The 19625-nt window shown below is 38.9% G+C and overlaps 1 protein-coding gene across 5 annotated transcripts in view; it reads left to right on the plus strand.

Moving 5' to 3' along the window:
• The window catches only part of TBC1D4 (TBC1 domain family member 4), a gene marked incomplete at both ends in the record, with an annotated part of 215685 nt that overhangs the window by 149861 nt on the left and 46199 nt on the right, over nt 1–19625 (plus strand). For 3 of the 5 annotated variants that reach the window (XM_079721895.1, XM_079721894.1, XM_079721896.1), the window contains 6 exons: nt 2063–2154; nt 2437–2547; nt 7588–7707; nt 15788–15862; nt 17331–17557; nt 19323–19487. In XM_079721895.1, the coding sequence (XP_079578021.1) occupies nt 2063–2154; nt 2437–2547; nt 7588–7707; nt 15788–15862; nt 17331–17557; nt 19323–19487 (790 nt within the window). The remainder of the gene's footprint in view (nt 1–2062; nt 2155–2436; nt 2548–7587; nt 7708–15787; nt 15863–17330; nt 17558–19322; nt 19488–19625) is intronic. The other 2 variants (XM_079721897.1, XM_079721898.1) reach the window with 1 other exon arrangement.

Here is a 19625-nt window from a genome sequence, read left to right on the forward strand (position 1 = left end):
CATGTCATTGACTCACCTGTCAATACCTTTGGCTGCATTAATAAGGAGTTCTTTCTCTACTGAAAAAAAAGAAAGGGAAAAGATACGTATGCTGATATTGAGTCCTAATCATCTATCCCTATGTCAAGGGAGTCTTGTCATTTAGACCAGGAAGAAAAGCACCAGCCATGTTGGGGGACCAAAGTGAATCCAGGAGACAGTGTCTAAGGGGACCATCTCTCAAGGACCGGTCCTCAGAATGTGAAACTAAAGTGATGTTGAGCGCTGTAGAGGTGGAGCAATTACCCTCAGTCGGGTTTTCCTACAATAACGTGCATGAGGGCTAAATAGTATACATACCTCTCAGGATGGGTTAATTCACTCACCAGTGACTCTAAACTGGGGGTAAGAAGAAAGACAAATCAGATTCAAGGCGGAGTAGGGGGCATGCATAATTTGCAGATTAGCTGTTTGCAATTCCTTCTCTGAAATAAAGGACTAAAGAAACTTCCTGGGCCATAGATTTAGTTACCTACTTAAAATAAGTACCCTCCTTTTATTTTTTTTATTTTTAGATTTTTTTTCTTTTTGTGGTATGCGGGTCTCTCACTGCTGTGGCCTCTCCCGTTGCGGAGCGCAGGCTCTGGACGCGCAGGCTCAGCGGCCATGGCTCACGGGTCCAGCTGCTCCGTGGCATTTGGGATCCTCCCGGACCGGGGCACGAACCTGTGTCCCCTGCATCGGCAGGCGGACTCTCAACCACTGTGCCACCAGGGAAGCCCTACTTCTCCTCTTTTTAATCTTTTATCCTCCTACACATGCTAATAACATGCTGGAATATTAAACAACATAAAACAAAAACAATCATGTGAATCAGTTTCTTAATATATTGCCTAAGGAGCCTCTTAAGGAGGCTTTGCCAGCAAATAATAAATTGTGGTAGTGAGTGGCATCACACCATCAAAATGAATTTTAGTGTTTCTGTACGTGGTCACAGAGATGTTCACAGCATTTTATTGTACATTGCGCAAAGAAAGGCAGAGCTGAGAAGTTTTCAGAAGTTTTTCTTCTTTCTGCACAGTGGTTTAAAACAGGTCCAGTGGTGGCACTCTACATGTTCTAACCATCATGAAACGAATTCGCGTTCTTTTTAAACAATGCATATTTTGAGGTGAATCTCTCCTAGGGATTTTGAAGTGCAGTCTACCTATAACAGTCATTAAATATTATACGTGGCTAGATATCCTCTTTCTAATCAAAGTACGGTAACAATAGTATAAGTGGTCCCTAACTATGTAAAGGAGATCTGTTCCTAAAAAATGGATGGTCCGGTGAATCATTGTAAATATGAATTACATTTCCCTTTTAAAAAAATTTATAAAAACAAAAATGTTTTCATGGAAAAAATTTTTGCCCAAGGACTTAATATAAATTATATGCAGAAGTTCACTAGATATATAAATAATATGGTATAAAGAGGTAAACAATTTCTTGGGAAAATAGTAACACTAAAAAATGTCGCAAAAACTAATGATGCCCTAGAAGTTTTATTACCAAGACGTGTATAAGGGGGAGAGCTTCCTGTGTAAGCTCTAGCTCTACTTTTTAATATTAGTAGCTATTCTTTCTTTTTTAAATGTCAAGTTTTAAGCTTAGAGATTTTGGCCAAGGCTAGTATTCACCTATGAGTTTCTAGGGTGGCTAAGTTTGTTAGTATATTCAATGGTATCTGGTTATGCTGTTGATTTGGTATCCTGTAGACATTTTTTGTTAATAAGTCTGACTTCAAGATCACTGACAAGGGCCATTGATTTTGGTGAGGAGGTTTTGCGTTTTGCTTTAATCATTTTATTGCAGTGTTCCAAGGTCTATCGTAGGCAGGAACACATCTCCTTGAAAAGATTTAACTTCAGAGCCTGCTGGTGAAGGGACAAGCTGCAGCGCATTTTATATATACATATATATATATATACACACACATACATATATATATATATATATATATATATATATATATATACATACACATTTTGATCTCTGTGGCTAGAATCTGTTTAACACCAATCCCCATCATTTCCCTTAGGTCTCTACCCGCCAAGAGCCAAGCTGGTAATACAGAGGCATCTCTCGTCCCTGACAGATAATGAGCAAGCTGACATCTTTGAACGAGTTCAGGTAACATTATTTATAGTCCTCACAAGTCAGGTATAAGGAATGAGAATTGGACCCTGTTTCTGTGAGTTGCTTTTTCCATTTCTCTATCTGACGTTAAAGATAGATATACTACTGTACTATTGAATAGTTACTACAATGCCACTGTTACTTTTGTTTCTAAGAGCAGCTAAATGCTTAGCTTTACTTACGTTTGTCTGCCAGACAGATAAAACGAAATGAGGATAAAGTAAAACAATAAAAGCTGTGCTGCCATAATGTGCTCTCTGTCTGTCTGTTCAACAGAAAATGAAGGCAGTCAATGACCAGGAGGAAAACGAACTTGTGATTTTACATCTGAGGCAGCTGTGCGAAGCCAAGCAGAGGACACACATACATATTGGGGAAGGCCCATCGGTGAGACGTTTTCTAGTTGACCTATTTTTGTTTTTTTCATATATTCAGTCAAACTATCACAGAAGATGTAAAAGGAGTTTCTTTCCTTTGTCCTCTCCTCTTTAGGGCTAAGCCCTAATAGTCTTTCCCCCCCCCAGCATTTTAGAAGTTTTATAGGAAATTGTAGCAAACATTGGCACATTGAGATAAAATAGTAATGATTTTAAAATGTAAAAAAAATTGTGAGTTTTGGTAGAAAACCAGTAATAATAAATGCTCATGATTTAGAATGAACATACATTTTTAGTAATATTAATCCATTATTTTATTTCAAATTCATATGAACATCTTATTTCATTAAAAACTTACATAGCCTTGAGTGGTAAAGAGCAAACATGCAAAGAAACAGTAATGTCATGGAAACGGCTACCCTGGCTGCAAACTAAAGGATGATATTTTTGTGCACTTGGTTTAGAATGTGTTCCCAGCTGCAAGTAGGTAAAGCAAGACCACTGGCAACAACATCTAAAGAAATCATGATATATTTACCTCTTGATAACACTAATTCAGGTTATGTCTTAATCGCACTCTATTCAGAACAAACCACATATTGTGTGATAAGTGATTCCTTAATTATTTATTGTACAAGCACTTCTAGAGGACCTTCTGTGAATCAAGCTATGTGATAATGGTGACAAAAAAGACATGAATAATGATGTAGCCTACAGAGAAGAGCTCAAATAATCCAAAAGGGAATGCAAACATAAATAGATACATATAATAGAGGCAACAAGATGGCTTTTTAAAATTCCTATTAGTTTTATTTTATTTTATTTTTTTATATCTTTATTGGAGTATAATTGCTTTACAATGTTGTGTTAGTTTCTGCTGTACAACAAAGTGAATCATATATGTATACATATATCCCCATATCCCCTCCCTCTTGAGCCTCCCTCCCACCCTCCCCATCCCACCCCTCTAGGTCATCACAAAGCATCCAGCTGATCTCCCTGTGCTATGCAGAAGCTTCCCATTAGCCATCCATTGTACATTTGATAGTGTATATATGTCAGTGCTACTCTCTCACTTCATCCCAGCTTCCCCTTCCCCGCCACGTCCTCAAGTCCATTCTCTACATCTGCATCTTTATTCCTGTCCTGCCACTAGGTTCATCAGTACTGTTTTTTTAGATTCCATATATGTGCATTAGCTTACTATTTGTTTTTCTCTTTCTGACCTACTTCACTCTGTATGACAGACTCTAGGTCCATCCACTTCATTACAAATAACTCAATTTCATTCATTTTTGTGGCTGAGTAATATTCCACTGTTTATATGTGCCACATCTTCTTTATCCATTCATCTGTCAATGGACACTTAGGTTGCTTCCATGTCCCGGCTATTGTAAATAGTGCGGCAATGAACATTGTAGTACATGTATAACAATATGGCTTTTTAAAAGAATGTTCGGTGAACACAGAAGTAGCTACATGTTTGCTTTGGAGCTGGAGTGAAGAGTAAGGATAGAGGAAAGAATGAAAGAATTCAAGAGGAAGAGATTTTTGTGGGGGGTGGAGCTGGAGTTTTAGGGGAGATAAAGTTTTCTAATCAGAACAGTTGAAGAATTGTGTTCTTTTTTTAACATCTTTATTGGAGTATAATTACTTTACAATGGTGTGTTAGTTTCTGCTTTATAATAAAGTAAATCAGCTATACATATACTCATATCCCCATATCTCTTCCCTCTTGCGTCTCCCTCCCTCCCACCCTCCCTATCCCACCCCTTTAGGTGGTCACAAAGCACCGAGCTGATCTCCCTGTGCTACATGGCTGCTTCCCACTAGCTGTCTATTTTACATTTGGTAGTGTATATATGTCCATGCCACTCTCTCCCTTCGCCCCAGCTTACCCTTCCCCCTCCCTGTGTCCTCAAGTCCATTCTCTACATCTGCGTCTTTATTCCTGTCCTGCCCCAGGTTCTTCAGAACCATTTTTTTTTAGAGTCCATATATATGTGTTAGCATACGGTATTTGTTTTTCTCTTTCTGACTTACTTCACTCTGTATGACAGACTCTAGGTCCATCCACCTCGCTACAAATAACTCAATTTCATTTCTTTTTATGGCTGAGTAATATTCCATTGTACATGTGTGCCACATCTTCTTTATCCATTCATCTGTCGATGGACACTTAGGTTGCTTCCATGTCCTGGCTATTGTAAATAGAGCTGCAATGAACATTGTGGTACATGACTCTTTTTGAATTATGGTTGTCTCCAGGTATATGCCCAGTAGTGGGATTGCTGGGTTGTATGGTAGTTCTATTTTTAGTTTTTTAAGAAACCTCCATACTGTTCTCCATAGTGGGTGTATCAGTTTACATTCCCAAGGAATTGTGTTTTAAGAGAGGAACATTAAGTGCAAAGTTAAGTGGTAACTTTGTAACCATGAGTGAACATACTGCATGGAGGCCCTCCAAGGACATACTGGTTTTTTTTAGGGTTTGCATGGGAATTATGGGGAAATAAGGCTGGAAGGCTAGGCAGCAGCGGGGTGATGAATAGCCTTAAATGCTAGATCAGACTTTGTCACTAAAGGACTTCAGGTTAGAGCATGAGAGGATCAGATGTGTGGCTGGTTGGGTAAGGGGGTTGACAGTGTTAGGACTGAAGTCACACTCTCAAATTAGGAGACCTTGGTAATAGAATCCCTGAGAAGTGATTCATTTATCAAGTGCATACTATGTACTAGGCAACAGAGATGAATAATGACAGCTCTAACTGTAAGAAGAAACCAACATGCAATCAAATGAATTAAAATATGGAAATACCGTGTGACTGGCACAGAGATATAAGTATGTACCAGACAAGAGATAACACTGGGACATAAATAGATTGAATGATTCTGTCTTGAAAAATGTATTCTGTCTCAGAGAGGAGGTAGACTGGAGCCCTGGAGATGTGAGGGAGGGACTGAGTCAAGAGCAATTTGGGAGGCATGATCCTTAGGACTTAGTGACTGATTGGATAGATATGTTTAGGAAGAGAGAGGGGCTTGCTGGGAGAGACTTCAAGGTTTCAGATTTGGAGGAATTAGATGTAATAGCTAGGAAATACAGAAAGAAGGCAAGAGCGGGGCGAAAGATGGAAATAAGAATTGCATTTTGGAAGTGTGAGATTTAATTAGAAGAATGGATTTGGTGCTCATAGAATTTGAGCTGACATTATAAATGTGAAAGACTATGAGCTTTGTCACAGATTTGAAGTCGAAGGAGGGTGTTCTGAGGAGCACCCACATTTCAGGCAATGAGTGAATTAAAATGGAGCCAGTGATAAAGACTGAAAGGGAATAATGAGGTAGAAAGATTTATTATGGTGAATGACCAAGGTAGGAGAAGAGTTCAAGCAAGAAGATCAACAATGTCCAATGACATAGGAAGGTCAAGAAACATAAAGACTAAAATCTGTTCATGGCTTTGATTAAATCAGTCGTTGGTGGTGATAGTCTTGTTGACCAGAAGGCCAAAGGCAGTATGTGAGGAGTGGTATGCATTTTCTATATGACGGAGGGTGGTCAAGATCACAGAGGAGATTTTAACAAATTGTGTATGTTTTCCTGTCAGTATACTTAAGTTCCTCCCTGCCTCTCTCTTTTTCCCTCCCTTGCTCCCTCTTTTCCTTTCTTCCTTCCTTTTATTCACCTGGTATTCACTGAGTAGCTGCTGTGTCAGGCACTGTGCTAAGTGCCAATAAGATTTCCCTATTTTCATTGTGTCATTCATCTCAAAGCCTTAGAATGATGAGTCAACCCAGTCCTTATACACAGCCCGAACCCATTCCAGCCCACGTCTCTATCTATTGTTTTCTTTCCTTTTTGATTGTGATCATGTTTCTTTTATCAGTAACTCCTTAGATGACCACGTGGAGCCAGCTCCAGTATGGACCTCTATTGCCTCCTGCGTAGACTGTCCTGAAGCCTTCAATCTGATCTTCCAGTCTCTGATTTCCCAGTCCTTTAGGTGATTTTTGAACAGTCCTTTCGCATAAATCTTCCCAAAACATTACTTTCACAGTGATGCCCCTCTGCTTGTAAATTGTGATCAGTGATTCTTCCTAAGTATCCAGCACTTAAGACCATTCAAGGTTTTATCTCCAGCTTCACTTTCCCACTTTCCACTACTTCCCTCTGTTTTAGTCAAACACCTGTACTGACACCCTGTCCCGTGCACATCCCAGCCTTTATGATTTTGCCAGCACCATCCCCAGTGTTGGGAAAGTCTTCACCTCCTTTTTTCTGCCTGTCTGAATCCCATGTATCCTTTTCTTCGTGACCATTGAGACCCATAACTCATGGTTCCATATTTGATACTTATGCGTTGCTTTGTGTCACTGCTACGAGAACGTATTTCCTCCCCAAGCAAAGGATGAGTTTTCTCTCTTGAAAGCTTCCTGGCACTAAGAACCATGTAATATACATAGTAGCTTTTTATCTCTATATAAGATAAAATATTTAGAGAACCTCATGTAGTGGACACATTGTAGATTCTCATACAGTTCAGTACTATCATTGAATACTTGTCGATTGAAATGATAAATGACCCACTCACAAATGAAAATGGAATTCTAACAAAGGCATTAGCAGAATGCAACTTTACTGGAAGATGCTCTGTTCTTTGAAACCAATTTTTTGTGTTTTCCTTGGTAATTTGGATATAAAGTATGTAACTTGGAAAGGGATGGTTATAGTTGTTAATCAAAATAACAGCAGTAACAATGGACATCTCAAGTTTAGTTTCTGTAAAATGCAGCAGGAATATATTAGCAGAAAGGAAAGACATAAAGGAAAGATCTTATTTCTGTCTTTTTTATTACTTACAATATTAAAAATTAATCTCTTTTGCTTATAATCTGTGTGTTCACGATGTGGAACCTAAATTATTACTTCTTAATAGAGCTACAGAAGAATTCTCATGCTTTTAAATGTCTTAGCCATAAGCCTGTCTTTAAAGCTTCATTTAACCTTGAATATTTCCAACCTAAAATGTATGTTTTTCTTTCTGTAGACTATTTCAAATAGTACAATCCCAGAAAATGCGACAAGCAGTGGAAGGTTCAAACTTGACATTCTGAAAAATAAAGCTAAGAGGTCCTTAACGAGCTCCCTGGAAAATATCTTCTCAAGGGTAAGATTAAACTGAGGCTCTTTAAGGTATTATGTCTGTGTTTTCTAACTGCTTCATTCTCAACTGGCTCACCGAACATTTCCTTTAAAAAAAAAATTAAGATAACTTTAAGTTAGTTAACACTTATTTAAAATAATCTCTCAAAAAAAGTCTCATTTTCAGATCTAGATTTATTCTGGTGCCTCTGATATCTGAATTTGAGCAGTTGAGATATACGTATAGAAAAGGGGAAATAATAGAATATTGATGGCCAGTCCTTTAAGAACTTTTTATCATTTGCCACATAAAGTTATAAAGAAACCCTTCCTTCACTTATTCCTAGGAGCTGATAGGGAATGCTGAAAATAGTTAAGTATAAGTTAACAGAAATGCGTGTATTCCATTCAGTGAATTTATATATTCTGTTTAAAAATAAGCAAAATTATTTCTCTTCCTCTTCATTTTCCTCTTCGTGAGCTATTCACTCCTAACGCTATTAGACGAGACACAGTGATGTAGATGTCTTGGGTCTGTAAGGCAGGGAAGCCACAGTGGCTCAGCACAGGTGGACAGAGCCTGTATGGGTGCTCTGTATGGGGGTGACCCAGTGCAGCATGTGGACACCAGAGTGCGGTGAGGAGGGTGTCCGCCTACGGGGGCAACCTGTTTTCTGGAAGTGGAGTGAGAGCCGGTGAAGAAGACATCCTGCAGATGGATGGCTCAGAGCCAGAGTGGAGGGGAGAAAGCATTCAAGGTGCCCAAGACAAGGATGGCACCCATGGGTGGGGAGGCTGGGGCCTGAATGGGGTGAGAAGAGTGTGAGGTGTCAATTGTGGAGGTGGGTTACACACAGGGAACTGATCAAATATGTAAATGTTTAAGGATAGTGGGATTCTGGGAGAAGGGAATTACAACTATGAAAGGGGAGGAAATTAGAATGAGTTCTGTGTTGTTGGATTCAACTCAGAGGTAGCAGTATGGAATCTTGGTTTTCTATTTTGAGCAATAGAATTACATATATTATGTTCTATGTAATGTATATGTATTAATATATACGTGTGTCAGTAAATGTGTACCTACGGTCCCTGACTTTGTCCACTGATAGGAACTGGGAACAGCTTTTCTATACATGCCAGATAATAAATTAAGCCTGGTTGGATGACCCAGATTTTAGGTCTGGCACTCAGATTTTTTTTTTTTTTTTTGCGGGATGCGGGGCCTCTCACTGTTGTGGCCTCTTCCGTTGCGGAGCACAGGCTCCGGACGCGCAGGCTCAGCGGCCATGGCTCACGGGCCCAGCCGCTCCGCGGCATGTGGGATCTTCCCGGACCGGGACACGAACCCGTGTCCCCTGCATCGGCAGGCGGACTCTCAACTACTGCACCACCAGGGAAGCCCTGGCACTCAGATTTTGGTTTCTATATATCATTCTTTAAGAAGGAACCATGATCCTGGGAGAAATGGCTAGTTCCAGGACTACAGGGAAAGTACAAGGTAAGTCCAGAGCATCGTGGTGTTCTAGATAGTAAGGAAGTACTCAAAGAAAGGTAGCAGGATGTCACAAAGACATAAAAACCTTGAAGGGCTTCCACTGGTGACATCTGAGACAATAAGTATCAAAATAAATGATAGCAGCAGATAGTGACTTGTTGTGTAAGATAAGAAACTATAAGTCTATTCTGATAGGAAAAATAAATTAATACATTGGAAATTTGATCATGATCAAGATATTTACTGGGTGGAATCAATACCTATTAATTACAAAGGGGAAAATAGTAACTTTACAATGGAAAAAGCTGGCAGGCACCACCTTAATCAAATGATCAAATTGAACATCTTCAGCAATGGGACAAATTGAAATCCTGTGCCACTGATACAAAGAACACAGTGGCACTTCTGTGGTATTCCTGCCAAAGGGGCAGTACCTGAATCTAATCTTGAGGAAACATCAACAAACCCACGCTGAGATACAGTCTACAAAATAACTACCTGTCATCATCTTCAAAAGTGTTAAAAGCAAGAAAGTCAAGTGCAGTAGTACATTGGGACACAGTGACTTGTGATGTCTGGTGTTCTTATTTTTATTTCTTTGCTAGAACTCAAAATACTTTTATGGGTAATTTCTGTTGATGATTGAAATTCTTGTAATTCTAACAAAAGCCTTGCAGCAAGCATGGTCATCTGACAATGCTATTATTTTATTAGCAGAAAACAGAATTTAGGAAAAGAGCCTCTAGAAGATTTGTCGGAGTGTGTTAATGCAACTTTTCATAAACTTTTCCTACCTCCTCATCTTCAACATTTATAAATCAGTTATGTTCTTTCTTTCTCTCTCATTCCTTCCCTCCCTCCTTTTCTCCCTCTCCTATGGTGTTCAGTGAGAATTTTAGTAGAAAGATCGTTTATGTAGGTGGTCAGAGGATCCGATTTCCAGATCTGGCCCTAGCAGTTTTTTTTTTTTTTTCTTTTTTGCGGTACACAGGACTCTCACTGTTGTGGCCTCTCCCGTTGTGGAGCACAGGCTCCGGACGTGCAGGCTCAGCGGCCATGGCTCACGGGCCCAGCCGCTCCGCGGGATGTGAGATCCTCCCGGACCGGGGCACGAACCTGTGTCCCCTGCATTGGCAGGCGGACTCTCAACCACTGTGCCACCAGGGAAGCCCCAGCCTAGCAGGTTGTATGTTTATGCTCTTGGACAAATTATTTACCTTTTCTAAGCCATTGTTTCCCCACTTGTGAAACGGGCATACTCATACCTGCTTAGGTCATATTACCGTGAGGGTGAAATGTCAGTATGTTAGGAAAATATCACACTGTAGATATGAGCTGGTACATACAGCAGTGGTAAGCTCTGAAACCTCTGTTATTTATAAAAGGACACAAGGGTGTTTAGAGTGTGACGCTCTTTATCCCACTGAGTATCTTGGCATTCTGCACAGTACTTGCACGGCTGACTTTGAAGTACTGCTTACATAGCTTTGTATGGCTGTAATGACTTTTCAGCAAGGGCACTGCCAATCTGTTTTGGTCAAGGTGGATACTGTAGCTTTTGTGTCCCAAAATGCTCTCAAGTACCATAAATTATGTGACCTAACAAGGTCTTACTTGCACCATATGCAGCAGAATGGACTTCTTGAGAAGGTTGGCAGCTACCCATGTTGTATCAAAGGTTACATAGTAAAGGGTTTTTGCGTACTTCTGAAACTTGTCAGTTTATTTTTTTCTCTCTGAGTGACATAGGAGAAAATTGACACTCCAGTCATAGTTTGGCTCATAACTGCTGCTATTTTTAAAAGTCAGAATATTTTATTTAACTAACTATAGTTGTTTATGAAATAGGATACATTTTTAAAATGCTTTAAAGCTCAGCTCATTAGCAATTAAAAAGTGGGTCCAGGGCTTCCCTGGTGGCGCAGTGGTTGTGAGTCCGCCTGCCGATGCAGGGGACACGGGTTTGTGCCCCGGTCTGAGAGGATCCCACATGCCGCGGAGCGGCTGGGCCCGTGAGCCATGCCCACTGAGCCTGCGCGTCCGGAGCCTGTGCTCCGCAACGGGAGAGGCCACAGCAGTGAGAGGCCCGCGTATTGCAAAAAAAAAAAAAAAAGTGGGTCCAAGGCAAAAGGCTTGACACATGCGTTACCAAATCATAATATAGTTAAACTGAAAAAGCTATCTGCTCAAAGGTGAAAAGACAGAGTCTTGTATTCTGGTTGTTTGTTGCTTTTTCTTTTCTTTTTTAAAATTAATTAATTAATTAATTAATTTTGGCTGCGTTAGGTCTTCGTTGCTGTGCACGGGCTTTCTCCAGTTGCAGTGAGCGGGGGCTACTCTTTGTTACTGTGTGCAGGCTTCTCATTGCGGAGCACGGGCTCTAGGCATGCAGGCTTCGGTAGACATGGCTCGTAGGCTCAGTAGTTGTGGCGCATGGGCTTAGTTGCTCTACAGCATGTGGGATCTTCCCAGACCAGGGCTCGAACCCGTGTCCCCTGCATTTGCAGGTGGATTCTTAACCACTGCATCACTAGGGAAGTCCCTGTTGCTTTTTCTTAAATTGAAGCTTTCCAAAAGAGGAACATTTCCTAGTATATTTATTAATATATGTTTATAGTTCTAAAAGAGAAATATTCACTAATATAAAGTGTAAGTCATTAGAAAACAGTCCTCAAGGGATATCCCTGGTGGTGCAGTGATTAAGAATCCTCCTACCAATGCAGGAGACATGGGTTTGAGCCCTGGTCCTGGAAGATGCCACATGCTGTGGAGCAACTAAGCCTGTGCGCCACAACTACTGAGCCTGCACTCTAGAGCCCTCGAGCCACAACTACTGAAGCCCGCTCACCTAGAGCCCATGCTCTGCAACGAGAAGCCACCGCAGTGAGAAGCCCGCGCACCCCAATGAAGAGTAGCCCCGCTCACCACAGCTAGAGAAAGCCCACGCACAGCCACGAAGACCCAACACAGCCAAAAATAAATAAATTTATTTAAAAAAAAAGTGAGTCCTCATTTCACTTTCTCTTCAGAGTAATAGCCATTGTCCTCACTTGTTGAAAGGTGTGAATTAATGATTTTGGTAGAGTATAATTTTAAAGTAAGTTTATTTTTCTTTGTGTGTAAGAAGAACTCATGGATAAAACACTCCTATGAGTAATATGTGTCATTTAAGTGTTTTTCTAATGATGGAAGTTGTTTGATATCCATCTGACTACTTTCTCTATTGTGACCAAATAACCTGTTTGAGATAACCAGGCAGGTTGGCATGTAAGTAGCAGCTAAAAAATAGCAGAAAGCAACATGGCCCATTTTTCTTTTCCACACACACAAACCCAATAATTTATCAGCTAAAAGTATAGTTTATTACTGGAAGTAGGTCATGTTATAGTATAGAACTGAAGAACTGGAAGAGCCTTCATCAAGTTCTGGGACATTTGCAAAATAACCCTTAACCAATGTAGGTTAATTGGTTTTATTTGTAATTCTACTTTTCACAAAGCTCTATCTTCAGGAGGTAGTACTGGGTAAGAGCTCAAGAACCTCACTTTAAAGTTGTACTCCCTGAATTCAAATTGCTGCTCTGTCCTTTAACTGTGTAAACATTGGCAGCCTAACCTGTAAGAACTTCAGTCTCCTTATCTGTAAAGCTGAGCCAAAAAACTATACCTACTTCATTAGGATTGTTGTGGGAATGAAGCGGTTAATGCATGGTAAAATATTTAACATAGTACATGGCACGTGGTAAGCATTCAGTAATATAGATGCAGCTGTCTGTTTTATGATTGATATAGTTGTGATTTAGGGAGCCACCGGAAATAGAAAACTATAATTGATATACATAGATAAGAATAAATATGGCTTCTATGAAACAGGGTAGGATACCATAAATATAAGAGTCCATGGAGAACAGGAAAGAACTCTTACAAGTTTCTGATAGTGGACATAAAAAGAAAAATTCAGTAGAAGGCGAGGAAACTAGTGTTGAAAAAAACTTCCGGAAAGTAAAGCAAATTGACAAAGAAATAGAAAATAAGAGAATGAGGTTAAAAGTTATCTGGAGATCCAAAAGCCAAATGGTAGGCGTTCCAGAAAGAAAATGCATGCAGAAATTTTCAAAGAAACCATTTAAAAGTTTTCTTAGAGCTGATGGACATGTTTCAAAATGTAATGGGCTCAGAAGATGCACAATAGAAAGACTGAAGAAAGCCATGCCAAGGCACTTCATTGGGAAATTTCAGGATGCCCCAGGGTAAACTTAGATTCTGCTCCAGAGAGAAATAGCAGGGCACACATACAGCTCAAGAATCACAATGACGTTAGATTTCTGTACCGAAAGACAGTTGAGCAATGTTTACATATTCTGAAGGCATGTTTCCAGGCAGGATTGTATATTCAGCCTAACTATTAATAAAATATAAGCATAGAACAAAGACACTTACAGACATGTATATTAAAAAATAATTTACTTCCCAGTCTCCTGTTCTCAGAAAGCACCTGGATTATATGTTCCACCAAAATGAGGAAGTAAACTAAAAAAGAGGAAGACATGGGCTCAAGGAAGCAGAAATTCCAACATAGAATAGCATCAAAGGAAATTTCTAGGTTGATGGTGAAGGATAATACTGGAAACATCTATTCAGCAAACCTAAATTGCTACCAGTCCAGACTGGGGCAGGAAGACAGAGATCTCCAAAATGGGTAGCCCAAAGAAAAATATATGTAATTAATGGATTATGTAATGTTTGACCATATTGAGATTTGTTGGTAATAGATTAATGATAAATAAATTAGTAGTAATAAACTGGTGATTACTGAGGTAGTTGTTAACTCCATGAAGAAAAAAATTGTACAAGATGTGAGTTGTATTAGTAGTAAAATATGTAGCTCAGGTGCAAACAGTATTTACAAGGTCGTAAAAATCTAAGCACAAAATATTGGTTTAACTGACACGTGATATAACTCTACTGAGAGAAGAGGGGAAGAGAGAAGTGTGTATGGGGATGGGTAATGAAGTAAGAATCCTAAAGTCTCATCTTCCAGAGTAGGAAGTCAATGGATAGTGCCTACAATGGAAAGATTAAGGAATAGGAATGTAAGCTGAATAACAGAAGCATTGATATAAGTAATTTCAAGTGTTTGCTTTTGGGGAATGGGATTCAGCATGTGAAGGAGGGGGCTGGTGATTGCCACTTAACACCATAAGTTTGGTAGCACAGTGTGACTTTTGAAACTTTGTGTAGGTATCACTTTGCTTAAAAATTAAAATGAAACTTAACCCCCCCCCAGTTAAACCCAAGAAATGTTGGGAGACACACTTTAAAATTGTAAAGTGCTATAAAAATGTTGTGCGTTTTTTCCTTGTGGAGAGTCACTGTCACACTGACTTGACGTATTTCTAGTTATTCTTTTTAGAACTTTCCCATGTGTTTAATTTTTTGTTTATTATTATTATTATTTTACCTCTGAGAAGACTTTGTTGTTACCTAAGAGTAGGTAAAAGAATGTATCTATTCTTTTTTTTTTTTTTTTCCTGTAGTTAGAATTCTTTAATGTACTCTGTGGAGCTATAAGACCCCAGATGATCTGGCCTCCCTTTTTTTTTTTTTTTTAACAACTTTATTGGAGTATAATTGCTTCACAATGGTGTGTTAGTTTCTGCTTTATAACAAAGTGAATCAGTTATACATATACATCTGTTCCCATATCCCTTCCCTCTTGCGTCTCCCTCCCTCCCACCCTCCCTATCCCACCCCTCCAGGTGGTCACAAAGCACCGAGCTGATCTCCCTGTGCTATGTGGCTGCTTCCCACTAGCTATCTACCTTACGTTTGTGTTTTAGAGTTATATAGAACATCTTAGTCTGTATTTTGTCTCTTAAGACCTTCTATGTGCTGTGGTTCCTAACCAGCCTTTCCATCTTCTTTCCTTCAATACTTGGCTTCAGTCTCTTCCTACATGAAGTGTAGAGAGAAATAGATGAGATGATCCCTTTGGTTCTTTTCTTAGATCATCAGCAAAGAACTGTGTGAAAAGAAAATTGAGAACCAATTCACCAATATTGAAGCAGACTTTCATCTAGTGTTCTAGAGAGACTTTACTGAAGTAGTTTTGCATTATGGAATAATGAATGAAGCTAAATCCATACATTTTAGGATGCAGTTTTCTTTTTGTAACCTGTGTTTATTATAATCCTATAACGTAAATTATGATCTAGGTTGTAGGGAGGTTGTATGTATTAAACCATTTTCTTTTATAACTGTTGTGGTTTGTTGTGCTGTACTTTCCACATGGGTGTTTATCTGTTTGTGACACCAAGTTCATGGGACTCTCACTGATGTTATGGGTGCATAATGTTGGACTTTGTAACCCAAGTCACTTCAGTAAGCTTGGTCTGAATATCTGGTTATCTAATGGATGATTTAGAAGTAATGGAAGTAGATTGCGGATAGTTCTCTTGGCCATGCTGGAATGGCTGTTAATACTGCCAACAAATTTGAGTGAACCCCCAAAGGATCAATGTAATGCTAACATAAAGAGGCAACTGCCTTTTATAGTTTTAAAGTAAAAATTCAAACCCTATGAACGATTTAATTTTATTCTCTTCACTCAGGGAGCTAACAGAATGAGAGGTCGGCTTGGAAGTGTGGACAGCTGTGAACGATCCAACAGTGTTGCTTCAGAGAAGGTATCTAAGCAGAGCTCCCTTTTTTCCTACTATTGCAACTTGGTAAAAACCAACACTAATATGATAACATGCATGCTTAGTTATTTTGTGATGAGCTCTCTTTATGACTTCTAAAAAATAACTATTTGAGCCTTTATTATTTTAAAGAAGATTCTGGCTGTTAGCATGTTGCTCTTTATTCAACTGAGGCTTTCTCTTGCTGGGACAGAACACATCCCTTGCTGTCTAACTCTGCTCTGTCAGGCTTTTTACTGTTTGGAGATAGTGTACTTTGGGGGACAATATTTGAGCAACTGTTGATCCAAGGCCATAGTCAGGCTTTTTACTGTTTGGAGATAGTATACTTTGGGGGACAATATTTGAGCAACTGTTGATCCAAGGCCATAGTCAGGCTTTTTACTGTTTGGAGATAGTATACTTTGGGGGACAATATTTGAGCAACTGTTGATCCAAGGCCATAGAAAAAGGAGCCGTATGATTATTGCGCTTATACAGTGATCTTTTTATCTTTTGTTCTCTCCTCATATGACTTCCCCCTCCCTCATATTTAACCCTTTTAACTGCAACATTAGGCTCTTCTTTATCTCATAGACAATTCTCAGTAGGTTTGGTTTCCTGTTTCCTGTAACATGTAACCTGAGGCAAATGCAACCAATTTTTTTTAATGGAAAAATATTAAAATATGTTCACTAAACTTTCTGTTGGTAGAATTGAGGACTTAGTCCAGTTATGAGTCGATGAGCCCTAACCAAAGTTTATCAAGCTAAACATTTCAACAGTGGAGCCTGTTCTGGAAAGTATAAACAGCATACTTGTCTAAATTGAAAGATTTATGATGTCTACCCAGGCAATATGGGAGGCATTCTGACATAGCTCACTTTTCATTCATTTCCTGTTTTTCATGTCTTTTAAAAAATTTTTACCTCAGGGAACACGTAGTTAGATAGAAGCATCCATGGTGAGGAAAGATACTTAACAGGCTTTCTTTTATTTTCCTGAAATCTTTGCCATGAGACTTGGACACTTCAGCATTGTGATATTGTTTTGACAGTACAGGAAACATGCAACCGATATGTCACAGAAATCAGTAGATACGTAAATACAGACTCCACCCTCTTTCGGTCAGGATCTCTTTTCATCTTTCTGGCAACAGTGAGAACAGTAGAGTAGCTGTAGAGCCTTTTACCACAAAGGGTTAGGGGAAAGAATACCTTTTCTTCTCATCCCTTTCACTTTCTGGCCTACGTTCTTGGATGCTGTCTTACAGCTGCTTATCAGAAGAAATGGGTTGTGGTGATAGTGATCAGCCTTCAGCATGGATTGGGTAAAAAAAAAAAACAAAATAAGCTACAACGGTTTGTCATGACTCAGGAGGAAGAAGAGGCACCCTGTCACTGTTGAGCTCTGCTTCTGAGCAGGTCTGCCATGATCGGTGTGGGAAAGAAAGGCCTGACTTCTTGCGTTTCAGGACTGCTCCCCAGGAGACTCCCCGCCAGGGACCCCACCAGCTTCCCCACTGTCCTCAGCTTGGCAGACGTTCCCTGAAGAGGATTCCGACTCCCCGCAGTTTCGAAGACGGGCCCACACGTTCAGCCACCCACCTTCCAGCACAAAGAGAAAGCTGAATTTCCAGGATGGGAAGGCTCACGGGCTGCGCTCCCCTCTTCTGAGGCAGGGCTCCAGCGAACAGTGCAGGTGAGTCCAAACCTCTCTCCAGAGGCTGGAACAGAATTCTCCTGTCACTCTCTTCTGACCACCGTGCAGTCAAGAGTTATTGTGACTTCATGCTGTAGCCTACATTTAGTTTTCAGAAAAATAAATTGAATTATAAAAACCTTCGTTACTAAGGGAAACAGGCAAGCTTTAAGGCACCCCGAAAGAGAAGAGTTAAAGCATTTTGGATGGAAATATTTTTTTTTTCCCCAGGAAAACGGAGAAAACAAGATATCAGGCAGTTGTTTTGTCTGAAAAACCTTCTGACAACGCATGTTCCTCAGTGTCTCTTTGACGATGGTTTTCATGAAACAGTCAGCAAATTTGCAAATAACATAGCAGAACTTCCTGTAAGCACAGGGGTTAAAAAAATCACCTACATTTACACATGAGATAAAAAACTGGCTGTATTTTATTTCATAATAAATTAAAGCCAAATGTGAAAATTGTTAAAAATTTTATCTAGAATAAAGTGATATTTACAAAGAAGAATACATATACCATAATTGGCAGGAAGTATCCATTAGAAACTATCTTGCATGGTATTTAAAAAATATTTAACAAAATCATTTGGCATTTGGTAAGAGATAATAAAGGGGGTAAATTTGGAATTGTAGAATGATTATACTTCTTACCATGTAGTACAAATCAGAATTTATATCCTAGAACTAATTTTGTTTTTCTTCATTACCTATGAGTTTGGTTCAGGAAACGGTCTAATAGGGGTTCCAGTCAGAGAGAAAAAAAAAACAAAAACAGAACTCTAAGTAAAAAGATTAATTTTTTTATTAGTTGTTATCAAATTTACCAGCATTTCTTTTAAGGATGCAATTGAATGCTGATTGTTTTTTGAATAATTTGATATTAAAACATAAAATATTTAAGATATATAAAAATAAAGTAAATTAATAGAACTAATTATCCTCAGATTTTCTTTTATGAAAAAGGATTAAGTATTCATGTATATATGAAAAATTTTAATGATCATCTATATTTACCCAAGACATTAAGTCTCTTTTTCCAGGAAAAACTATTTTCAAGAATTTAAAACATTAATTATTTTAAACTATTAATGATGTCTGTTTTTCTTATGTTTTCCACATTTCATAAAGTATATGGTCAAAGAATTTCTGTCAATATGAAAAGATGCTATTTATATCATGGTAAAAACTTGCTATGAAAAGAATCTTCTGGAAAAAAAACTTTGTAGGAGATTTAGGGACTCAGATAAAACCATGGCTGCACAATTCCACAGGCTGCAAGAAAAGAACATGGACATTAATGTTTGTTAAGCCAAAAGGATTATGATGACTTCCAACAACCAAACATGTTGTTCTTAAATTTTTAGAAGGGTTTATATCTTTAAAATAATTAAGTCTTTGAACTACTGATAATCAGTTTTTCCTTCTGGAACTTGTTTCCTGTAATTATTTGTGCTTTCCTACTTTTTCCCCTTGAAGTATCTTTTGCATGTCAAAACAAACACTTTTTGCCCTAAAATTGTTAACAGCTTTTTAGAGACAAACACATATGCTTAGAAACACTGCATAGATGAGGAATTCAGTTTGTGAACAATGAACTAGGTCATAGTCATCTAATAGAGAACTGCATGCATAGAAGTTTTTTCCATATAAATTCAGCCCTGATTACGTTAATAGCGAGAACCTGTGTATATGCTATTTCATAGTGAATGAAGATTGTGCCAAAATGTAAATTAAGACGAATTTGCTGTATTTTCTGTACCCAGCATCCTTGCATCAGTTTGGCGCATGCACAAGGAGAGTAATTCTTTCTCCAGTCTTCCGAGTCTTCACACTTCCTTCTCTGCCCCTTCCATCACTGCCCCCTCTTTCCTGAAAAACTTTTACCAGAATTCAGGTAGACTGTCCCCACAGTATGAAAATGAAATCAGGTGAGATCAGTGTCCTCTGTTTGCAAAGCAACATTTTCTGCAGTGATATACTGATATGTTACTAAGAAGTGGCTAATTAGCTTTAGAGTGACATGAATGCATCCGTATGTTGTGCTTGTTCTAACCTGTTTCTAATAT

Source organism: Hyperoodon ampullatus (genome assembly GCF_949752795.1).
Source record: "Hyperoodon ampullatus genome assembly, chromosome: 16".
Classification (NCBI taxonomy): domain Eukaryota; kingdom Metazoa; phylum Chordata; class Mammalia; order Artiodactyla; family Ziphiidae; genus Hyperoodon; species Hyperoodon ampullatus.